This window comes from Crotalus tigris, unplaced genomic scaffold, assembly GCF_016545835.1.
Source record: "Crotalus tigris isolate CLP2741 ecotype Arizona unplaced genomic scaffold, ASM1654583v1 scf7180000018057.1800818, whole genome shotgun sequence".
Lineage (NCBI taxonomy): Eukaryota > Metazoa > Chordata > Lepidosauria > Squamata > Viperidae > Crotalus > Crotalus tigris.
The window spans coordinates 756,547-777,971 of NW_024096800.1; the positions used below are offsets into that span (position 1 = coordinate 756,547).

At 37.2% G+C, this 21,425-nt stretch overlaps 1 protein-coding gene across 9 annotated transcripts in view; it reads right to left on the reverse strand.

Annotated features, from left to right (window-relative positions):
* The window catches only part of ATP6V0A1 (ATPase H+ transporting V0 subunit a1), a 61,059-nt gene that overhangs the window by 3,236 nt on the left and 36,398 nt on the right, over positions 1–21,425 (reverse strand). For 5 of the 9 annotated variants that reach the window (XM_039347235.1, XM_039347233.1, XM_039347232.1 and 2 more), the window contains 4 exons: positions 19,977–20,084; positions 19,332–19,349; positions 8,195–8,312; positions 7,421–7,592 (listed from right to left, as the gene is read on the reverse strand). In XM_039347235.1, coding sequence (XP_039203169.1) covers positions 7,421–7,592; positions 8,195–8,312; positions 19,332–19,349; positions 19,977–20,084 — 416 coding nt within the window. Of the gene's footprint in view, positions 1–272; positions 350–7,420; positions 7,593–8,194; positions 8,313–19,331; positions 19,350–19,976; positions 20,085–21,425 lie in introns of all 9 variants that reach the window. The other 4 variants (XM_039347236.1, XM_039347234.1, XM_039347231.1 and 1 more) reach the window with 2 other exon arrangements.

The window sequence follows — 21,425 nt, forward strand, 5'->3', positions numbered from 1 at the left end:
AACTTTTCCTTTTCTGTGCTATTCTACAATTTCCACTAATTTTAATTCCACTCAGAATATAAAGAGAATTATACTGAAAAGCTGCCCAATCATAAACAGGCATCAAACATGGAAAGAAAAACTCCATGATTCATTAAAAAAACAGGTCTGGTGATCTTCTTTTGGCCCCATGGTAGGAAACATTTTCCACCCTTTTTGCCTGCCAGGTTTTGAGAAAATTCAAAATATTATTTACTGCTTTTCCACCTTAATGGAACATTTTAAATACTGGCCTCTTTTTAGAAACAACATCCATCTCACTGCTTGTACTAAAATACACACACTTCATCAAGGACAGAATGTAATGAGGCTGTAAGGAACAAACAAAATTTTCAGTTAGTTTGTAGGTAAATGTGAAACTAGGGAAAAGAAAGCAAATGGGAAAGACTTTATTCATTATCTATCAGTTTGAATTACTGCTTATTTTTTGTAAACTGTACATTTGGTATAATTCAAGGTTTGCGAGTGTCATTTAACTCTGTTCACTACTAGCATATTGAAGTTAGGCTAATATGGCCGAATACTTGATTAAAATCTGACATGAAAAAGCCATCACTTAAAGTTCCTATACTTAGCAAAACAGCTTATCAGAGGAACGATGTTCAATCAAACTTTTCTTCCTATATGTTATTTTCATTGTACATGTTTTTTGTTTATTAAGAATTATTCAGTTTTATAAGCCCCCACCTGTAACCTGAAATGATATGCTCCAGATACATATTTTCCATCATAGCCTATATTCAACTATATCCTAAATCAGGAACCGGATTATCATCCTACCTGGAGGCCAAGGATGAAAGTGTCAATAAACTGTATAGGAAGCCCTCGACTTACAACCATTTGTTTAGTTAAAACAACACTGAAAAAAGTGACTTACGACCAGTCCTTCTACTTATGACCATCATAGCATCTCCACAGTCACATGATCAAAATTCCTAGGGCCATGCGATCACCCTTTGCAATCTTTCTAGTCATCTTCCAACAAGCAATGCCAATGGCAGAAATTAGATTCACTTAACCATCATATGATTCACTTAACAACTGTGGCAAAAAAGGTTGTAAAATTGGGTACAACTCACTTACCGTAAATGCCGGCGTATAAGACGACTTCCACGAGCGCTGAAATCGGCGCCAAAGACGGGGGTCGTCTTATACGCCGAGTCGTCTTATACGCCGGAAATACTGGTAATTTCCGGCGTATAAGACGACGTTCTAGGAATGCGGCCCGGCTATAAAGACGGGGGTCGTCTTATACACCGGGTCGCCTTGTACGCCGGCATTTACGGTAATTAATACCTTGCTTAGCAACAGAAATTCTGATCCCAATTGGTGGTTGTTAAATGGAGGATTATCTGTACAGCGTTTCTTATTTTTTGCAGCCAAAATTCAGTAGTATAATTACTAAGGATTATGAAAACAAAAAGAGTGAGAGTGAGAAGCACATCTGACCAATTGACTACCCAACCCTGCTACAAAAACAATAAGCAGGACAGATACTCATTGCTTAAGGCAGCAATCAACAATGGCAAACAATGAAGAGTGGGCAGCCTACTAATAAGTGGAGGATGTGGAGTGCAAAGAATGGGAGGGAAGGTTCTAAAATTTATCTTACTGATAAAGTATTTTGCATGCAACCTCTCATGAACTAGGAAAAAAATATTCGCAGAGCAAAGGGAGACTCCCTAAAGTAGCCTGTAATCACCTTTGCTTTGCCATCGACAAGGCCAGCACTCTGACTTCTCTTTTGCCATTCCCACCTTCTGTTCTGTCCATTAAGGCAGAGGTCCCCAACCTTTTGGACACTAGGGACCGGTTCCGTGGAGAGGTTTTTCCATGGACCAGAGGGTACATGGTTTTATGTGCTGCCTGCATCCCGCGGATGGAGCTTTTCTTATTTGTGCGGACTGGTTGCTGGTATGCTGCAGTGGACTTGGGGCTGGGGACCCCTGCATTATTATCAATTTCACCAACAGAAGAACAGCTTAAGACCTAAAAAAAAAAACTTCATACTTTGCTTCTCTTCACTTATACCGAAGCTGTTGATTGGCATAGTTGGGGAGGGGCAAAAGAAACAGTCCCATTTGTCCACATTAAAAATTGCTGCCACAAAACTAAGAGTCAGTGAACTTTTAAGAGCAAATATCTGTGGCAATTAGCATTTGTGCTTCAATATCAGACAAAAGTGGTATGAAATACAACCAAATGGGAAGAAAGGGGTGTTCATCTATCTCACTTTTAATACCAAAAAGCAAGCAGCAATCCAGCTCAGAAATATTTATGAATTGCTGCAATTCTGCTAACAGCAACAGAGAACAGTTAGTTCTTGACTTACAACCAAGTGAGCCCAAAATTTCTGTTGCTAAGCAAGAGATTATTAAATGAATTTTGCCCTATTTTACAACTTTCCTTGCCACAGTTGTTAAGTGAATCATTGACTTGTTAAGTTAGTAGCAAGGTTGTTAAGTGAATGTGGCTTCCCCACTGACTTTGTGAGAAAGTTGCGAAAGGACATGACTCCAGGACACTGCAACTGTCATAAATATGTATCGGTTACCAAGCATCTGAATTTTGACCCTCTGACCATGGGGATGCTGCAATAGTCATACGGTAAAAAATGGTCACAAGATACTTTTTTCAATGCCATTGTAACGTCAAACAGTCACAAAACGAATTGTTGAAAGTTGAGGACTACCTGTATCTAGAAACAAGGATTTCCCCATGCCCCAAAGAATGACACTGACTGTTGCAGACTTAGCCTAGAGATTTTTGCATTATTTATTCAAAGAGAGAGAACATGGGGCAAGCTCCACAATCTTACTATTGGAAGAAGAACCTCTTTAAAAATAATAAAAGCCGGGAAACACAATTTCTCCTCTTCTAAATCAGATTAAATTCTAGGATATTCCAAAGTCCATAGCTGAGAATATTGACTCCAAAAACTTACTCTCCCCACCCCTTCTGCCTATACACAACTCTCAGTGGAGTGTTCAGCTTATCTGTGGCATGAAATGTGTCATATCCTATTGGCACCAAGTTACCTGCTGCTGCTGCTGCTGCTGTGCTGCTCACACTCCCTTGGCCTAGCTTTCTGGAATAGCAGCCATTCCTTACATTTAGCCTGTAAATTCTATAAATCTTGTCATTTAGATCTGGAACAATTTCATTCCAATGTATTATGTAAGTTTGGTGAACCAGGTGAACCTTATTTCTGTTCCTGGTCATAATTATCTTTTGGATTTTCACTCTTAACTTGAAGGGGATGTATAATTTGCTCATACAAATACTGTACATGTCACGAGAGGGAACTCCTTCCTAAACATTCCTTTTTTCAATAGCACAACTATGATTGTCTTTGGATGATCCACTTTCAAGCTGCTCAGGCTCTCGTGGGTACAACTCCACCCCTGCCTCCAAGTCTCCCATAATCTAAACTAATAAAATGAATCTTACCAGCCTTTCAACAAACTGGCCAAACAATTTTTTGTGTGGTACAAGAAGTAGAATCTAATCCACCAGCACTATATAACTGTAAAATATCCACTGTCTTCTCATGCAGCCATAGAAATAAGAAAACCCAGGATTTATTTGAAAAGTTGTTTGTGACTCAGCCAGGGCAATCATCTCTGTGGAATGTACAACTGCCTAAAAATTATAAGATAAACCCATCCCAGCCAGGAATGGCAAAACAAGGAGAAGTGGAAAGTATTTTTCCAGTGGTTTAAAGAATTCATTCCATTCTCCCTTGCAGCAAACACATTCACAGCTTATGAATACTAAGGGAAAATAAGGTGACTCATTTCATAAACCAGTCCTTCACAGGCAAAAGTCTGCCAAGTACAAACTTTGGCACCTCTAGATAAAAGGATCCCAGAAAGCAGGATGGATCAATGCTCTGACTCAGTAGGAAGGTTTTCATAAATATGGTAAGACACAATCCAAGCTTAATAAGCCATACTGAAAAAGACCCAACAGCCACACTTAGTTTATACATTCAAAGGAAGCTAAGCACAAAATGGAGCCAACAGCATACGTTCTAATAGAGTTTATTCATGCTATGGTATATTAAGCCAGAATTGTTGTTACTGTATGACAACTTAATGCATAAAGTGAAAGCTCATTAAATCAATAGGACGTCTTTTTCCAATTTCTTCATCTGTCACCATTCTGCAAATTTTATTGGAGAAAAAATCTACTGAACATGCAACTCCCACAGCCAAACATTACATACATTCACCTTAAATCTAGAGTTCCAAATTCTTTATCTTCTTCATTATGCCTACCACCACATATCTACTCTTTAAGTGTAATACTGTTTTAAAACTTCCCTACAAGAAGCAAAAAAAAAATTTTTTTAAATGGAGGTTTGGGGCTACCAGATTGGGTTTTGTACTATCAAGCAGCTGCACTAGCATGGTTAAAAGAATGGATAAACCTTAAAACAAAAGATTATTATACCTAGAGGGACATAGCCTACAACTTGGGTGGCATGCTTTCCTATGGTATGAGAAGAATAAAATTCATAAATACTTTCAAAACCACTATGTAAGAAATGCATTGCTTTTGACAAGGAAAAAGATAAAATCGAGAATTTACATGAAAATACCAGGATGGATTTTAACAATGGAGGCGTTTGTACACCCAAATTTAATTAATTATGAGAAACTTGTGACTATAAAGCTATTTCTAATACTGATGGAAAGCTACAAACAAAACAAGAATTGGAAGAACAGGGCATAGAGCTATCACGGTGGCCACATTTGCAAATGCAAATGAGATACAAGAAAGATGTAAAAATATATGGTTTTTACAAAGATCAGACAGCGTTTGACCAGATACTATTGTCATACTTGATTAAGAAATTGTACAGCTTTCTGTTAAATTTAAAGATGGAAGATGAACAAGTTAAAGAAACAATAACTTGGGCAAAAAAATTTGGGCAAAATGTAGAGTTAGAAAAATGGCAAAATTTATGGGAAAGAAACTATAAAATAACAAGGGCAGCTATTTATAAAGAAAATTTATATAAAATGTTCTATAGATGGCACTTACCACCTGCAAGACTAGCAAAAATGTTTAAAAATATGTCTAGCAATTGTTGGAAATGTAGACAAAACCCAGGCACGTATTACCATCTTTGGCAGACATGCCCTAAAGCAAAACACTTTTGGTCAAAAATACATAGATAGCTAGAGAAGATGACAGGAACACATGTAGACTATAAACCAGAACTATTTCTTTTAGGTATAATTTCAGAAAACTATATTATACTTAATATTACATGTATTAACAGCAGCGAGAATTACATTTGCTCAGTATTGGAAAAATGAAGAAATACCATCTGAAGAAGATATAATTAAGAAAATCATGGACTGTGCAGAAATGGATAAACTTACATTGAAAATGAAAAAGAAACAAGGTTCAGAATACTTCCAAATGTGGGAAAAATTTTATAAATGGTTAGAAAAACAGAATAAAGGGTAGGAATGGAAACTGTATTATTGTTAAATGTGTAAACCCAGACAATATATTGTTTACTAAATACTAAAGATTGTTATTGTAAAAAACTGTGTGTGTGTGTGTGTGTGTGTGTGTGTGTGTATGGGAACCTCACTCCTTCTTCCCCTGTCCACCATTTATTCTGTTTTTATTAACAGAAACATCTTTTGAAAAACATCTGGTTTTTCTCTCAAGCAAAATTTTTAGTTTAAGATCTCATATAACCAGCAGAGATTTCTGCAAGCCTGGGTATTGATGGTGAACTTTGCTCTAACCAAAAATGATTCAACACCTCCTATCTTCAAATATGTGGGAAGTTTTTGTGTTTGGAACTTGGCACAAAGAAAAAAAGGCAGGGTAAGGAAAGTGATCTCTGGGCCCTCCTGCAAGATTGAGATAGTGGTTGATGTCATGATTGCAAATAGTGTAGCTTCTATTGTTCTGTAAAGCTGGACTTCCCTGACAAGAAAAGAAACCCCCGCCAACAAATAAGCAACTTAATATCAAACGGCAAGGAAAAAAAAGTGCTACAAGCTATGACTCAAAGCACAGCAAGTCCAAGAAAAGGCTATATAGAGCGAAGTTAGATTCTGGAGAATCTTTGCCTGTCAGACTTTGAAGAAATAGTCTAAGCACACAAAAATAAGAGCATGCAAACTTATAATCCATTTGATTAATCACATACTCAAAGTTCACAATCATTGTCATACTTACTCCATAAATGTTGGCAAAACAGTCTGGCAAATACCATTTCAAGAATCAAGAATACCCCTTTAAAACTGAGAAAAGGTTTATGTAATAAATCAATGAGAAGGTGGAATTATGTTTTATGCATTGGCACTATGGGCCCGTCAAAAAGAATGCATGGTTTTACATACTTCTACATAATAAACACGTCTTTGTAGGTAGGTCTCTGCTTTGCCCACTTTTGAGAAAGATTCCACTATGATACAATGCAGACAAGAGGAGAGGTAGAATCATAAAGTAGCTTTCTTCCCATTTTTCTCCCAATAGTAAAAGATAAAGTTCCTGTGCACTAAGGGAAGCTCTTTTCTCTTCAAGCTGAACACTAAGGAAGCATAGAAGCCAAGGCAGAGAGGGGAGAAAGGCAATTCAATTTGGCAGTTCCCCCATCAGAATAGCTAGCATCCTGCAATTGGGTCATTGCTAAAAATAAAATTGACAAGAGATTTCTTCAGATTCTCACCTTGAGATAATTGAGTTACCACTCTGCATCAAGCAATAAGTTACTAAGCAACCATTTGTATATTACTCTTAGTAGAATCATGGGTTACAAATCATATTAGCTGTATTCCCAATTTGCCAAAATCAGCACGATATGTGAATTCAACCAACTAAATTGCAGGAAGAAAGCTCTTTCTCTTTCCATGATCTGAATTGGCCAGTCTGAAATATATAATCTGCAATACTGCTGAAGACAGCCTCAGTTCATTGGAAATGGACTGAACATGGTCATGCTATTTGGAAATTTTGTACAACCTTTGAACCCAATGCAAAGAGTCACCAAACATGAATCAAACACTAGCTGAGGAAATGAGGAAAAAACTCTTTACTTACAGTAGTGAGTCAGATAATCAAGACACATAGACATTATGTATTAGGTATTAACACAAAAACAGTCTTGGCTCTACCCTGAATTGAAACCTTCTAACTCTAATCAAACTATTATTTGCTCTGCTTGATTGCAATACTACAAAATGCTACAAAATCTTACACAGGTTCCTTCTTAGCTTGTTACCTATATTTCATCAGGAGTTGGCAGGGTACAAAACTAAGTCTTTATAGATCTAACATTCAAATACTAGAGTTACCGAGTTATGACTTTGGCTTGTTTGTAGCAGAAAATCAACTATTTGACACTCACCAGTGTAAACGGAGGGCATGCAGAAAGGCTGAAAGACCTTCCATGACCAATAAGATGGCTACTGTTAGAGTAGCAAAGACAGCAAATAAAAAGAACAAGGCCAAACTACCAGCCAGATTATTGATACTGAGACCCAAGTGAATCACCATGGTCCAGAGGACTTCAGAAAGCTCTGTGAAGAGAAAAAAACTGTAAATCAATGAAAACTAGCCTTGGAGAAAAGAGACCAGCAGGCTCTAACCTCATTTCGGCTGCCTTTTTTAAGGTATCTAAGGATCATGCCTAGAAAGTGTAGAGATGCTAGTTCTTCAAATTAGTCATACATCTGAAACACACCCCAGGAACAATTTCCTCTAAAGAACTGCCCACCCATTCCACAGTGGAAAGTACAAATCCTGATTCAAGAGACATTTTATACTTACTGTAATAAATAGTACTTTAAAAGATTTTGATAAGGAACCAAGAAATAGTGGGTGCGCGTGATATTTTCTAGCATTCTAACTTTATGTGCAGCATAATAAAAGAAATGAATAGTGCAAGCCATAATCCCCAAGTTGTTTTAGATTCCAACTTCCACTTTAGTCAACATGGCCAAAAGCAAAGGATTATAGGAGTCATAATAAAAAACTATGAATTATGATTCATACAGAGTACTAGATTGCCTTCCCCTCATTTACACTAATAATAAAAAGGAAAAATTGATCTTTTAATTCATGGCTGGAATTTGCCTTTCCTCTTCACTATGCTCAGATAAGTCATGGAGAAACTACTCACGTGCATGAGCTAGACTGAGTGCCCAGAGACGCAGGTAGGAGGCTGTGTTGGAGATGCATCCTAAGCAATATTCAATGGTATGGATAGCCTGATTGACAACGGTATCTCCAAAATTAAACTGCAGAAGAAAATGAAGTTAGTTCTAAGCAAAAAACAAAGCATGAAGCACTTAATATAGGATGTTTGCAAAGTTATGCAATAAAAGTAACAGCAATAATTAATATTATTGCAAGGGTAGTCAAAATTCTCAGGTAAGTCTATGACAGCTAAGGCTTAGGATTATTTAATGTGGGCTTTGGGCGAAGAAATGGCAAAATGAAGATTATTCCCCCAAACTTGAGGATTAAACAACAAGTCTTTAGGGATTTGTTTACAGATAAGGCATAGGATATGGGAAGAAGGGATCATTTGTTGTACTTTAAGAGAAGATGATAAGTTACTAAAGTGTTTGTTCTTGCTTTGATGTAGGGAAAAGTAGCTTATTTATTTCTTTTTCTTTACTACATTATTTTTCCTTTCTTTTTTTATTTTTTCTTTTAAATCTTTTATTTTTAAAAAATTTGTATAGATTTTATATTTTTAAATGTAGCTTCTAATAAAATTACTGTTTCATTTGCGTAAAATGATTGTTTATGCAAAGTAACACTAAACTGCAAAATACAGTTGCTTCTCCAAAGAAAGATGCAATATGGGTTGAAGCAAACCAGCTAAAAACTATGCATTGGGAGTAAAGAGCGCAGCATTAAATTTGGAAATAATTCTCACTTCTATATCTCTGTGGCCTATATTTCCATGCCTCCTCAATGCCCCTGTTGTACTAGGAGACAAAAATTGTCAAAGAGCATAGGACTGCCACGAAACCAAGTCTTACCATTTGACCATTAACAAGCATTATTCATACTTTCAATATTAAAGTAGGTGCTGTGGATAGGAACTTATCTATTTGCTAAATTTTCCACTTTCTTACCATTTGCCCTTTAGAAAAAGAGCCACTCATAATTCTGGCTGTTTAAACAATCACCATGAACAAGATTTAACAAGCAGTAAGAAAAGGATGAATAGTCACCAGAGAGATTAAACATTATACAAGCAATAATACTAAGCTATTTCATCTATTTTGGCTGATTCATTTTAGAATTTCTGGAGCCTTTTCAAAACTGAGGATGCTCAGCTAAAAGTACCAGATATGAACTGCAGTTTCACTACTTGAAAAATTGTCTAAGTTACATTAGAGCATATTTCAAACTACAAAGATCAAATGAATCCAGGACTCTTATTGTCAACTATGGAAGATTTTAAAAGTCTTAGCCAAAGCTAACCTCATGAATATGCTAAGTAAACATTGAAATTACTGGTACCCAGGGATTTCCGTATTTTTCATTTAGAAGTTTGAGATACTTTATCAAACTTGTTTTTGCATAAATGCTATCTACATTTGTCTTATAATAAGCACCATACATGTTTAGAATAAAATGTTAAAGTTTCGTGTGACTTGTCATATGGAAAGGGCAAAAAGCTATACACTAAATTAATGCCTTGTTGACTTAGTTTATCTGGCCAGCTCTCTATAGACTTCAATTTCAGCAGATATTTGACCATGCTCTTTCCACATATTACTCACAGCAAGAATGTTTAGAAATGTGCTTCATTTGCCAAGTGATCATAAAAATCTGAGGAAGCTGAATTCTGTGCACAAAGTCACATTCCATACCCCTACAGAACACATTTACACAATATATTGGAGATGCATGAAAAATACTGAAAGGAAAAGAGCACAACAGACAAGCTGGCTGGTCTATTTGATTCGCTGCTATAGCTACAACATATTCTATTTAGATCCTAAGAGGTTTTGCATTATATTTTTTACATATTCAAAGCCTGGCACAAACCCTGCAGACTTATAAAAACTATCTATGGTTACAGGTAGTCCTCACTTACCAATGATAATTGGGACCAAGAAATCTACTGTAAAGCAATATGATTGCAAGGTGCAATATCATGTAACTGTACCAAGTTATGACTGCAGTTCTTGTTGTCCCAGTTGCCATCGTTAAGCAAATCCTGTGCAGTCGCAGCATCCATGATTATATGATCACCATTTGCAACCTCCTGCTAGCGTCCTATTGACTTCGCTTATTGGAAACTGAGAATGAAGTTTGCAAATGAAGATTATGTGACAGTGGGGTGCTTGTGATTGTGACCAGTTGCCAAGCACCCAAACTGTGATTACATGACTGTGGGAAGTCTGTGATGGCTGGAGCCAAAGACCTACGACAAGTCCCCTTGTTCAATGTTGCTTTTACTTCAAACGATCACTGAATGAGTAGACATTAAGGGAGGACCACAGGTAGCCCTCAACACGATTGGTTGTTTAATGATCATTAAATTACAACAGCTCAGAAATCAAGCTTTACAATCCATAAAGCACTTCCAGCATCATGTCATCTCACACACACGCACACACACTGGCGAGGTAATAATGACCTGAATACTTGGCAATTTGTTTGCATTTACAAATGGTTACCAAGAACTCAGAGATCAATCTTCCGGCTTTCCCAGAAATGAAATGGGGAGACCATCTGGGAGGGTGCTAAGTTGCCAGGGGGAGAGGGAAACCTTGTGCTGGGCTGCAGAAATGAAGCTCAGATCTTTGAGACCAAAGATCCGTGAATAGAGTGAAGAGGAGCTCTTGCGCTATGCTGTAGAAATGAAGTGGAGATTACAATGCTTCATTTATCCAGTTCAGTGCAGGCATTCCTTCCAAGCAGAAGGGGAGCTATCTGCCCTCCTATGGCAGACAAATGTTTTGCTCTGCCCACTTAACAACCACAATCAGAACTGCAGTCAGTGAGTGAAGCAGTCACGTGGCCATCTCACTCAATGATTGCTTATTTGGTGACTTGAGATTCAGGTCCCAATTATGGTCATAAGTCGAGGACAACCAGAATTTCTGAATCTATTTGGCATCATAGCTCAGAGGTGGGGGGGGGGAACAAGAGTTGGTCTGGAGAAAAGATACAACAGAAGAACTGCATTTTTTTTCAGTGCCGGAGAAACTGCTTGATGTTAGAACAGTGTTTCTCAATCTGTTTCTCCTTCTGCATTAAGCAATTGCTTAAGACACCAGACTAGGTACTGGATTAATACAAAGACTCTGAACCTAATAATTAAAACTGTGTTTGGCTACAATTCTTAATAGATGCAGGATGGCAACCCACCATTTTGTCATGATTTTGTGTGCCTAAATTATAATATACATTCTGCTGTAAAAAAAATGGAAAAAATTCCATTTTATGCAACGAGTGTAACAAATTCTTTGTGATACAGCAGTCCAAAGGTTAATGAGTGTGCTTGCTTTGTCCCTTAGTAATAGTAATAGTAGTAAAGTTGGAAGGGACCTTGGAGGTCATCTAGTCCAACCCCCTGCTCGGGCAGGAAACCCTACACCATTTCGGACAAATGGCTGTCCAGTCTCTTCTTAAAAACTTCCAGTGTTGGAGCATTTACTGCTTCTGGAGGCAGGTGTTCCACTGATTAATTGTTCTCACTGTCAGGAAGTTTCTCCTTAGTTCTAGGTTGCTTCTCTCCTTGATTAGTTTCCACCCGTTGCTTCTTGTCCAGCCTTCAGGTGCTTTGGGAAATAGCTTAATTTCCTCTTCTTTGTGGCAGCCCCTGAGATATTGGAATACTGCTATCATGTCCCCCCTTGTCCTTCTCTTCGTTAAACTAGACATACCCAATTCTAGCAACCGTTCCTTATATGTTTTAGCCTCCAGTCCCCTAATCATCTTTGTTGCTCTTCTCTGTACTCTTTCTAGAGTCTCAACATCTTTTTTACATCGTGGTGACCAAAACTGGATGCAGTATTCCAAGTGTGGCCTTACCAAGGCATGGAAGAGTGGTATTAATACTTCACGTGATCTTGATTCTATCCCTCTGTTAATGCAGCCTAGCACTGTGTTGGCCTTTTTGGCAGCTGCAGCACACTGCTGGCTCATATTTAAGTGATTGTCTACTAGGACTCCGAGGTCCCTCTCACAGTTACTACTATTGAGCATGGTGCCACCTATGCTGTACTTGTGCATTTGGTTTTTCTTGCCTAAATGTAGAACCTTGCTTTTTTCACCATTGAATTTCATTTTGTTAGTTAGTGCCCAGTGTTCAAGTCTGTCCAGATCCTTCTGTATCTGAAGCCTGTCTTCTGGAGTGTTGGCTATTCCTGCCAGCTTGGTGTCATCTGCAAATTTGATGAGTTCCCCATCTATCCCTTCATCCAAATCGTTGATGAAGATGTTGAAGAGTACTGGGCCCAGAACAGAGCCCTGGGGCACCCCACTACACACTTCCCTCCATATAGATGCAGTTCCATTGAGGACCACTCGCTGAGTACGGCCGGTCAGCCAGCTACGGATCCATCTGGTGGTGGGTCTTTGTTCACCTTTGTGAAGGGTCTGCCCCAGTCAGCACATCATCACAGATAAACTGAGAGCTATATTTGGAGGAAAATCTGTGCTGCATGTGCTCTTCTGTCTACATTTCCATCAATGCATTTGGGTTCATTATCAGACCGTTACCAAATGGCTGCTGCGGAAAGGTTCCTGCTCTTCTCTTGGCAGAGACACGGAAGATAAAATGGTCTATTTTTAACTACTGCAATCATATGCTGCCAAGATCTAGCTCCTCACAAAAATCAAAAAGGACATCAGGTCATTCAGCAAGTGGGCAAAGTAGAGGCTGATACACTAGGGACAGAATCTACTAGGAACTTCCTTGGTTACACATTTTCAAAAAAATTCCAGATCATTTGTCCAACACTGTCTATCTTGAATTGATAGTTAAGCAAATATTAACACACTGAGACATTCATTCTCCTTACTTCAAATTCTCTCCTAATGACTCTGATATGTGGTCAATTTAAAGTTTTAAAGGTTATTAATAACAAACAAGCAATTTTCTTTAATATCACTCACTCCCTTATTCTGAAATGCAGTTTGAAGAACTTAGTTTGCTTTAACTCTTGAAACTGAATGAGGACTATTCAACTTGAACACTTAATCTATGTAATGCATTATAGCTACCAGGTATCCTAGAATAAATTTCTGAAGAATTAAATGTAGCTTGAATGGAAATATTTTGGGGGAAAGGTTAGAATGCTAATTGCTCAATAGATAATTACTCAATAGACAGCAGGAAGACATATTTGAACTTTTTCTATTTTTTCATTCTTTTCTTTGTTCAATTTTTCCTAATTTTTCCTAAATTAATTGTAATACCTTGTTTATTTTTATTGTATTGAAAAACTCTCTCCCTCTTTATACACATATAAACACATACATACAATCTACATATGTTTTCTTAGTATGGTCAAGCTCAATTTCTAAGCAGGGTAAAAGACAGTAAAATAATTTTTTTTTCTATATTCCCAGAAAGCCGATAAAACTAAGGTATTTTTTTTTTCTATATTCCCAGAAAGCCGATAAAACTAAGGTATTTTGAGAGCTTCCGGTAGGCAGCGGCGATGATGGCGGCTACCTTGTAGCCGTTCTCCTGGGACGGCGTCAGATCCGCGGAGCGCAGCGTTCACCAACTGGCCCGCGGTTCGGAATCCCCTTCCCGGGCAAAGGGAAGGGGTAGAGACTGCAGGAGTAGAGGTAGAACCTCCGAACCCCCTCTGGATTTTTTCTTTGAGGGGGGAGATGGAGCGCTCCCTCGGAGCTCCTGCCTATCTCCGCCTCTCAGCTGTTTTTGCTTCTTCGGAAGCAAAAGGAAACGTCGCTTCCACCTCCGTGGTTAAAGAGTTTCGGTCAGTTACTTTTGAAGCGGACAGGGCGGTTTAAAGGATGTTCTTTTAGAGTTTAGTATTTTACTTTTCCTTTTTAATTAATTTTGGTCTTTTTTCCCTTTGTTCCTTTTTGCTGGTACGGAGAGAGCAATTAAGATGGCGTTTTGAAAGTGCTCGGTTTTTTTTTTCTTTTCTCTTTGTTCTTATTTCTCTGGAAGGAAATGGACTTAAATGATTGTTTTTGACTTTCTCTTTCTACTTTCCTTTTTCTTTCTTCTTGAGTGAGCTTTGGATTCCTTTTTTGATTTTTTTTTTTGGGAACTTTAAGGATTACAGTATTTTTGTTTTTTTCTTAATTATTATTTCCCTTTTCTTTTTTTTTGAAAGAAGGAAAGAGATAATTTTGTTTTGAAAAATGGCTTCAAAGAGACAACCGCCTTCTATACTATCCAAGGTGGTTTCCTCTCCCACAACTTTAACTGTGCAACAACAACTTAAACCTGTACCACCAGCGCAGCCCCCACCCTCCCCTCCTTTGCCAGGCCTGTCTGCACAAGAGATTAAAGACATAATGGGAAATGCTGTATCCCAAATCTGAAAGCAAAGAGGAAATGAAGGAAATGAAGGAGTTATTAGAGGATAATAATACTATTTTGAGGCAAGATATAGTTACAGCCTTATCAGGCCTGGCCTCCGTGGTGGTGAAGTTGGACTCAAGGGTGGAGGAAGTCGCAGATAAAGTTGATTTTTTTGAGGATAAATTTCAAGATATGGAAAGGAAGATGGAGATTTCACAAGAGGATATTCTTATGTCCCAGTATAGAGAAATGGAATATGCTTTGAGAATCAGAGGTCTGAAGGAGGACATGAATCAAGATTTGACAGAGATGGTGCTTAATGACCTAGCTGTTGCTTTGAATATGGATAAAGATGAATTACGCAGAGAAGTGGAAAAAGTTTATAGAGTTAATTCTTGGATTGCAAAGCAGAAGAATTTGCCCAGAGATGTGGTGATTTATTTTACAAAGAGATCCCTGCGTAATGAAGTCATACAAGCTTTTTATAACAAGAGATTCCAGATTGCTGCTCAAGATGTTATTATTTTAAAGGAAATTCCATCTAAATGGGTATCGCTCTGAGCCATGCGGGGATGCGTTGCAGGCTCAGCGTCAAACCTTTGAGTGGTAAAGAGCTGGAACAGCAATCTGAAGCATTAGGTCTGATCTCTGCCGGGAAGTTACAACTGGAATGGCAACGTCAAACAGAGGTTAAAGAGCAGAGGATGACCCGTGCAGCACATAGACGTAAGGAAAAGGAGCAACAAAAGAAAGAAACTAAAGAATCTTCTTTGGAAAGTGCCTCATTGCCGGTGGGAGGAGCAAGACCCAAGAGTTCTGCAACACATAGAGCAATGGCAGATCTTCAGGCAGTCTTCTCCAGGCTCCTGGTTAAGGGAGATGGCAAAGTTTCTGACCTGGAATGTTAACGGTCTTAATTCCCCTCAGAAAAGAAAGAAAATCTTTCACTACTTAAAACAACATAACAATGATGTTATTTGCTTGCAGGAAACTCATATCCTACTTAAAGATCAAAAATATTTAGTTAATGCCCGTCTGGGATCTCATTTTGTATCTCCTGCTCCTGGGAAGAAAGGGGGAGTGGTTATTTATGTTAAGCAAAACTTACCAGTTTGTCTGGTAGAATCAGACCCCCAAGGAAGATATGTAATGATTGAACTTGGTTTATATAGTAAGAAAATACTCATAGTGGGACTTTACGCACCAAATCAACAACAGGAACAATTTTATAGACTGTTACATCAGAAAATAATCTCGCTGGATTATAGATCCGTGATATTAATGGGGGATTGGAATGGTGTCTTAGACACACAAAGGGACAAGAAAGGTTCTTCTCCTCTTTTTAAACAGGCTAAATTACCTAAAGCCTTTTTTGATATGAAAGAAGACTGGGAATTGAGAGACTATTGGCGGGAACGTAATCAAGAGGAGAGAGACTTCACCTTTTTTTCAGATAGACATCAATCCTTTTCAAGGATTGATTTTTTTTATTACAACGGATTTATATAATAAGGTAAAGAATGTAAAGATTTTTCCTAGGTCGTTGACGGATCATAGTCCAGTCTGGATGGAGCTGATTCAAGAAAAAGAGGAGAGAAGATCCTGGAGGGTGAATGAAAATTTATTTAGACAAGAAAAGAATGTTCAAAAGTTAAAGGAGTGTTTAAAGGACTATTTTGCTTTGAATATGTATAAGGGGACACCAATGTCAATGGTATGGGATGCAGGTAAAGCATTTATGCGTGGGATCTTGATAAAAATGAATAATTTTCATAGAGAAAAGCAGATTCAGAAACGTAAAGAATTGGAAGATGAGATTAAATTAAAAGAAAAGGCTTTGATTTTAACTCCTTTAGATGAAAAGATTAAAGAATCTATAAAGTTGCTAAGAACACAATTTAATATGTTGATGGCGGATCAATCTGCAACTAACTTATTGTTTATGAAACAAAATACATTTTGCAATGCCAATAAACCAGGGAGATGGTTGGCTTACCAATTAAGAAAGAAACAGAGACAGAGAATAATAGATAAAATAAATTATAAGGGTAAATTAGTGTACCAGAAGGAATTGATTACATCTGTTTATTATAAAACTTTAATGGAAGAGATGATACAACCATTAGCTGACCTTTTTAATAGTATTTTACAGGGTTCAGAGATCCCTCCGTCATGGCGCAGTGCTTTTATATCCTTGATTCCAAAAGAGGATCAAGACCTTACTTTACCAAAGAATTACAGACCTATATCTCTCTTAAATGTTGATTATAAGATTTTTGCAAAAAATTTAGCTAATAGGCTCATGAGGGTTGTGCACCACCTCATACAAAGGGACCAATCTGGTTTTATAACTGGTAGATATATGAAAAATAATGCTAGACAAATATTTGGTGGTTACTTTGTCTCAACCTATTTATTCTGTAGTAATGTTATTGCAGCTGATTCATCAATATGGACTGGTTTCGGGTTTCAAGATCAATGTTAATAAGACTAAGATATTACCTAAAAATATGACTACTCGGGATAAACAAATTTTGGCTAATCTGACTGGTTTTGAAATTGTTAATAAGGTAAAATACCTGGGGGTTATTTTATCTGTTTCTAATGCAAAACTGTTTAAGAATAATTATGAAAAGTTGTGGGTTAGGATACAGAAAGACTTGAGGAATTGGGAGAAGTTGCAGCTATCTCTCATGGGAAGAATTGCAGTGATTAAAATGAACGTCCTACCCAAGTTTCTCTTTTTGTTTCAAATGTTACCGATTTTGAAGAATGAGATTAATTTAAACGAATGGCAGAAAGGTATTAATAAATTTATTTGGGCAGGGAAAAAACCAAGGGTAAAGTTTAAAATCATGCAAGATTCCCGTGAGAGAGGTGGACTCAAGGTACCGAATTTGAAATTATTCTTGGTTTCAATATAGACAATTAGCAGATAGATGGAAGTTGGATCGTAAGGTGGGTTTTCTTAGAGAAGATGAAAATTTTTTCAAGCAAGTAAAGGATCAAAGACAAACCCATATTAAGAGAATTTATGGGGTTCTAGTGGAACTGGATTCAGAATCAGAATTAATTAAAGATTGTATGATTAAATGGGTGCAGAATTTTGGAGAACCAGTTCCACTGGATATCTGGGAAATTATCTGGGTGAGGAATGTTAAATTTACACAAGCCCAGAATTTAAGGGAGAATTTTTATAAAATGTTTTATAGATGGCACCTTGATCCACAAAAAATGTCTCTCATGTATCCTGACCTACAGCCTAAATGTTGGAGATGTGGTTGTTTGGACGCCACCTATTATCATATTTGGTGGTCGTATAAAAATATAAAAGCTTTTTGGATTAAGATATGGTGGAATATTCAGAGAATCTTTAGAAAGAGGGTAAAATTTACTCCACAATTATTTTTGTTAGGTATAGTTACTGATTGCGATGCAAAGGAGGTTATATTGATGTTGAATCTGATCACAGCTGCAAGGTTGTTAGTAGGACAATACTGAAAGAAGGAATCTTTGCCTACCTTGCAGGAATGGTTTTTTTAAAGTATCTTACCTGGCGGAAATGGCAAAGATTTCAGCTTTCTTAAAAGAACAATCGCAAGAGAAATTTTTTGCTATTTGGGACAAATGGATAAAGTTTATACAATTTAAATTGGATATAAAAAAATATTATTTAGCTTTTTTATAATTTTTATTTATATATATATATATATATCTATTGTTAATCTTTCTTTTTTCTTTTTTTTTCTTTTTATACAATTTTTTTAACTTTTTTAATTAAGCCTATATTCTGCTCTGGGAAGCTCCGGGGGGGGGGAGGGTGTGGGTGGTTTGGGGAGGGCTGGGGGAGGCTTGTTTTGTTTTGTTTAATCCTGTTCTTTTTTGTCGTTGTATTGTTGTTTTCTGTTTTTTGTAAAAACTTTTAAAAATTTTTCAATAAAAAAAAAACTAAGGTATTTTCTGCATCTGCAGGTGGAACAGACCATCTCACTAGAAGACAAATCCAAATTACAAAATGAAACAACAAATTCTTATTCTACAGATGTTTCTGTTGAGATAGCTGAGAAAGATGAAGAGAGGGAGGCTAGCTTGGTCTACAGATAATCTCTTGCTCTTACTCATTTGCTTACTCCTTTTAACCACAAAGGTTTCTGTAGGAGTCCCATTATTGGGAACACAAATAATGATAATTACATACCCCACTGCCTTTCCAACTTATTATGTAGCTGGATAAAATGTAGCTTGTTAAACAGAGATTTTAAAAACAACAACAAATTGCTACAAACAATTTTGGCAATTGCTGCAGAACTTTGATATGTGACTACACAAGTGACAACATGCAACAGAAACTGATTAGCTACAATGTATGTGTAGGCTTGTTAACTGAAGACTTCTAAATGAATGATCTTGTCACATTTATTACTTTATGCAACAAATGAAGCAGAAGATTTGAAAAGTGCAGGGACTGAGACAGACAAATGAAAAGCAAGTCCCTATAATTAGTAATCTGCAATTCAAAACAGTAATTTATAAACTAAATTTCAGCAAAAAAAATCAGGAAAAATCTTTCAAGCATATGTAGTGATTCATACACATATTTGTTTTTAAGTAGAAGATATGAAAATGATTAATATTGATCTACAATTACAAATATTTATGCATGATTAAAAATATCTGCTGAGTCACTAATGGAAGTCCATTTAATTCTATAAAAGTTTAAATTCATGGAATATTTAATCTGGATAAATAGAGGAACAGAAATTGGCTACAGGCTTACCACTTCCTCCAATGCAGGCTTGAAAACACAAAGGAACACAGAGCTTGTCATGTATAATTTGAGATCACAAAAGCATCTCTTCTTTTGAGCAACTCAGCACTAATGCTCCATTGTCCAGGAATGTTAAGACTATATCCCCTATCCCACAGAGTATAAGAAGTCAGACTACAATGAGACTATCCAGCTCTTATCCATGACATCATTATATGTCCTGTTCAAAACATTAGGTTTTTATCCAAACCCCCAATATATACTATATAAGGATAACACAAGTTTAATATATAGCTAGCCAGACTTATAGTATTTTAGCATTGCTCTTTGAAAAAGAGTAAGACTACCAGCCAAAGCATATGATTAATTTAATCAATATTTAAAAAATCAACTTTTGAAGGTGCAAAAACACATTCAAATAATGGAATACATTTTTGAAAAGGGATAATGTAAAAAAAAATATAACAGAGCAACCCATGTAGGTACAAAACCCACTTTAGCTGGTTGTTACTGGAACTTATCTAAAGCAGAATTTGTTAGTGTTTAAACAAAGCCAAAAGAGGGAGCAAAGGAACAGAGGTTGTGTTTGACCTGTTAATCTTCCTAGACAAATCTTTCCACATAAAATTTTACAGTAGTAAAGGGCAGACTTACCTCTTCACCCTCCTCAGAATGAGTGGAGAGTTGATCATGCTGGATTATCTCGGCATCTTCCTCAGTTGGCCCATTGCCTACACGAATCCCACCAAAATTGAGTGTTCCCTAAAGCATGCAACACAGGAGAAAAGATACACATAGACAGATAGACATATATATATATATATATATATATATATATATATATATATATATATATATATATATATATATATGATTCCAGAAAAAGTTCTCATGTACATTGGAACAAGATATTGGAACAAGATTTGTGGAAGAATTTGTTGGGTGATAGGTAGTCCTTGATTTACAGCAGCAATTGGGACCATAATTTCCAGCGCCAAGCAATGTGGTCATAAAGTGCATATCCCTGGAGTTCCGGCTGCTACTGTTAACTGAATATCATGGTTGTTAGGCCTTTTCCTATCAGCTTCCCACAACCAAAGTCAAAGAAGCTGTCTCAGGTCTGCAGACAAGTAGCTGGGAAATGGAATGAGGGTGTGCACAGGGATGCAGGGGAAGGTCTGAATGTGGCAAGGGACTGCACAAAAGGTGACTGTTAGGAAGAGTTGGGGAAGGTCAGAGAGGATGCATGAAAGCATGGCATGACTCAAGTGCACAAGAGCGTCGTGAGGGTGTGCAAGAGGCACCGTGTAGGTCAGAGTGGGTCGGGAAGGATGTGCAAGAAGCATTATATGGGTGGGTATGCAAGAGGCATGGCATAGGTCAGGAAGATTGCACAGGATTGTGTAGATGGCTGTTGCACCACAAGGCCAGAGGGGACAGAGGAGAGTGCCCGGGTAGAGGAAACTTATCCCAGTGATTTGCAACCCTCCCTGTTGGCTTCCCCGTAAACTTTTGGGGAGGCTGGCAAGGAAGGTTACAAAAGGCAATCAAGTGACTATGGGACCTTTGGCAACTGATCTTAAGTATGAACTAGTTCCCAAGCACCCAGACTGCAATCATGTGACCACAGGGATGCTGGAACAACTAGAATTCCAAGGACTTGTCATAATCACCATTTGTTCAGTGCTGTTGTAATTGGAATGGCATTGACCAAATGTCATAGATCAAGGACTGCCTATATTTTATATTTTCCAATTCCCTGACTTACAGATTTGGATCCATTAAGACCCAGGCCCAGCCCTGCTCAGGACAAAAATCCAAATTGAATAATTATACATGTATGATTGCTTGTCCCTTGCATAAAATGTTCAGTGAAGAAAAAAACCATCTCCTCTCTAGATAACATATTCCACTGCCAAATTGCTTTTATTATTAAAAAGGGGGGGTTACCTTTTTTTTACATTAAGATTGTCATTTTGTGACTTGTTTCTTGCATTATGAACTTAGTCATTGGCTTTCCTTACTAAATAAAAAAATCATTTGTCTTAGGAGCCCACTTTTCTGTATTTTAAAATTATTTAAATTTGTGTCAGTCTTTTATCT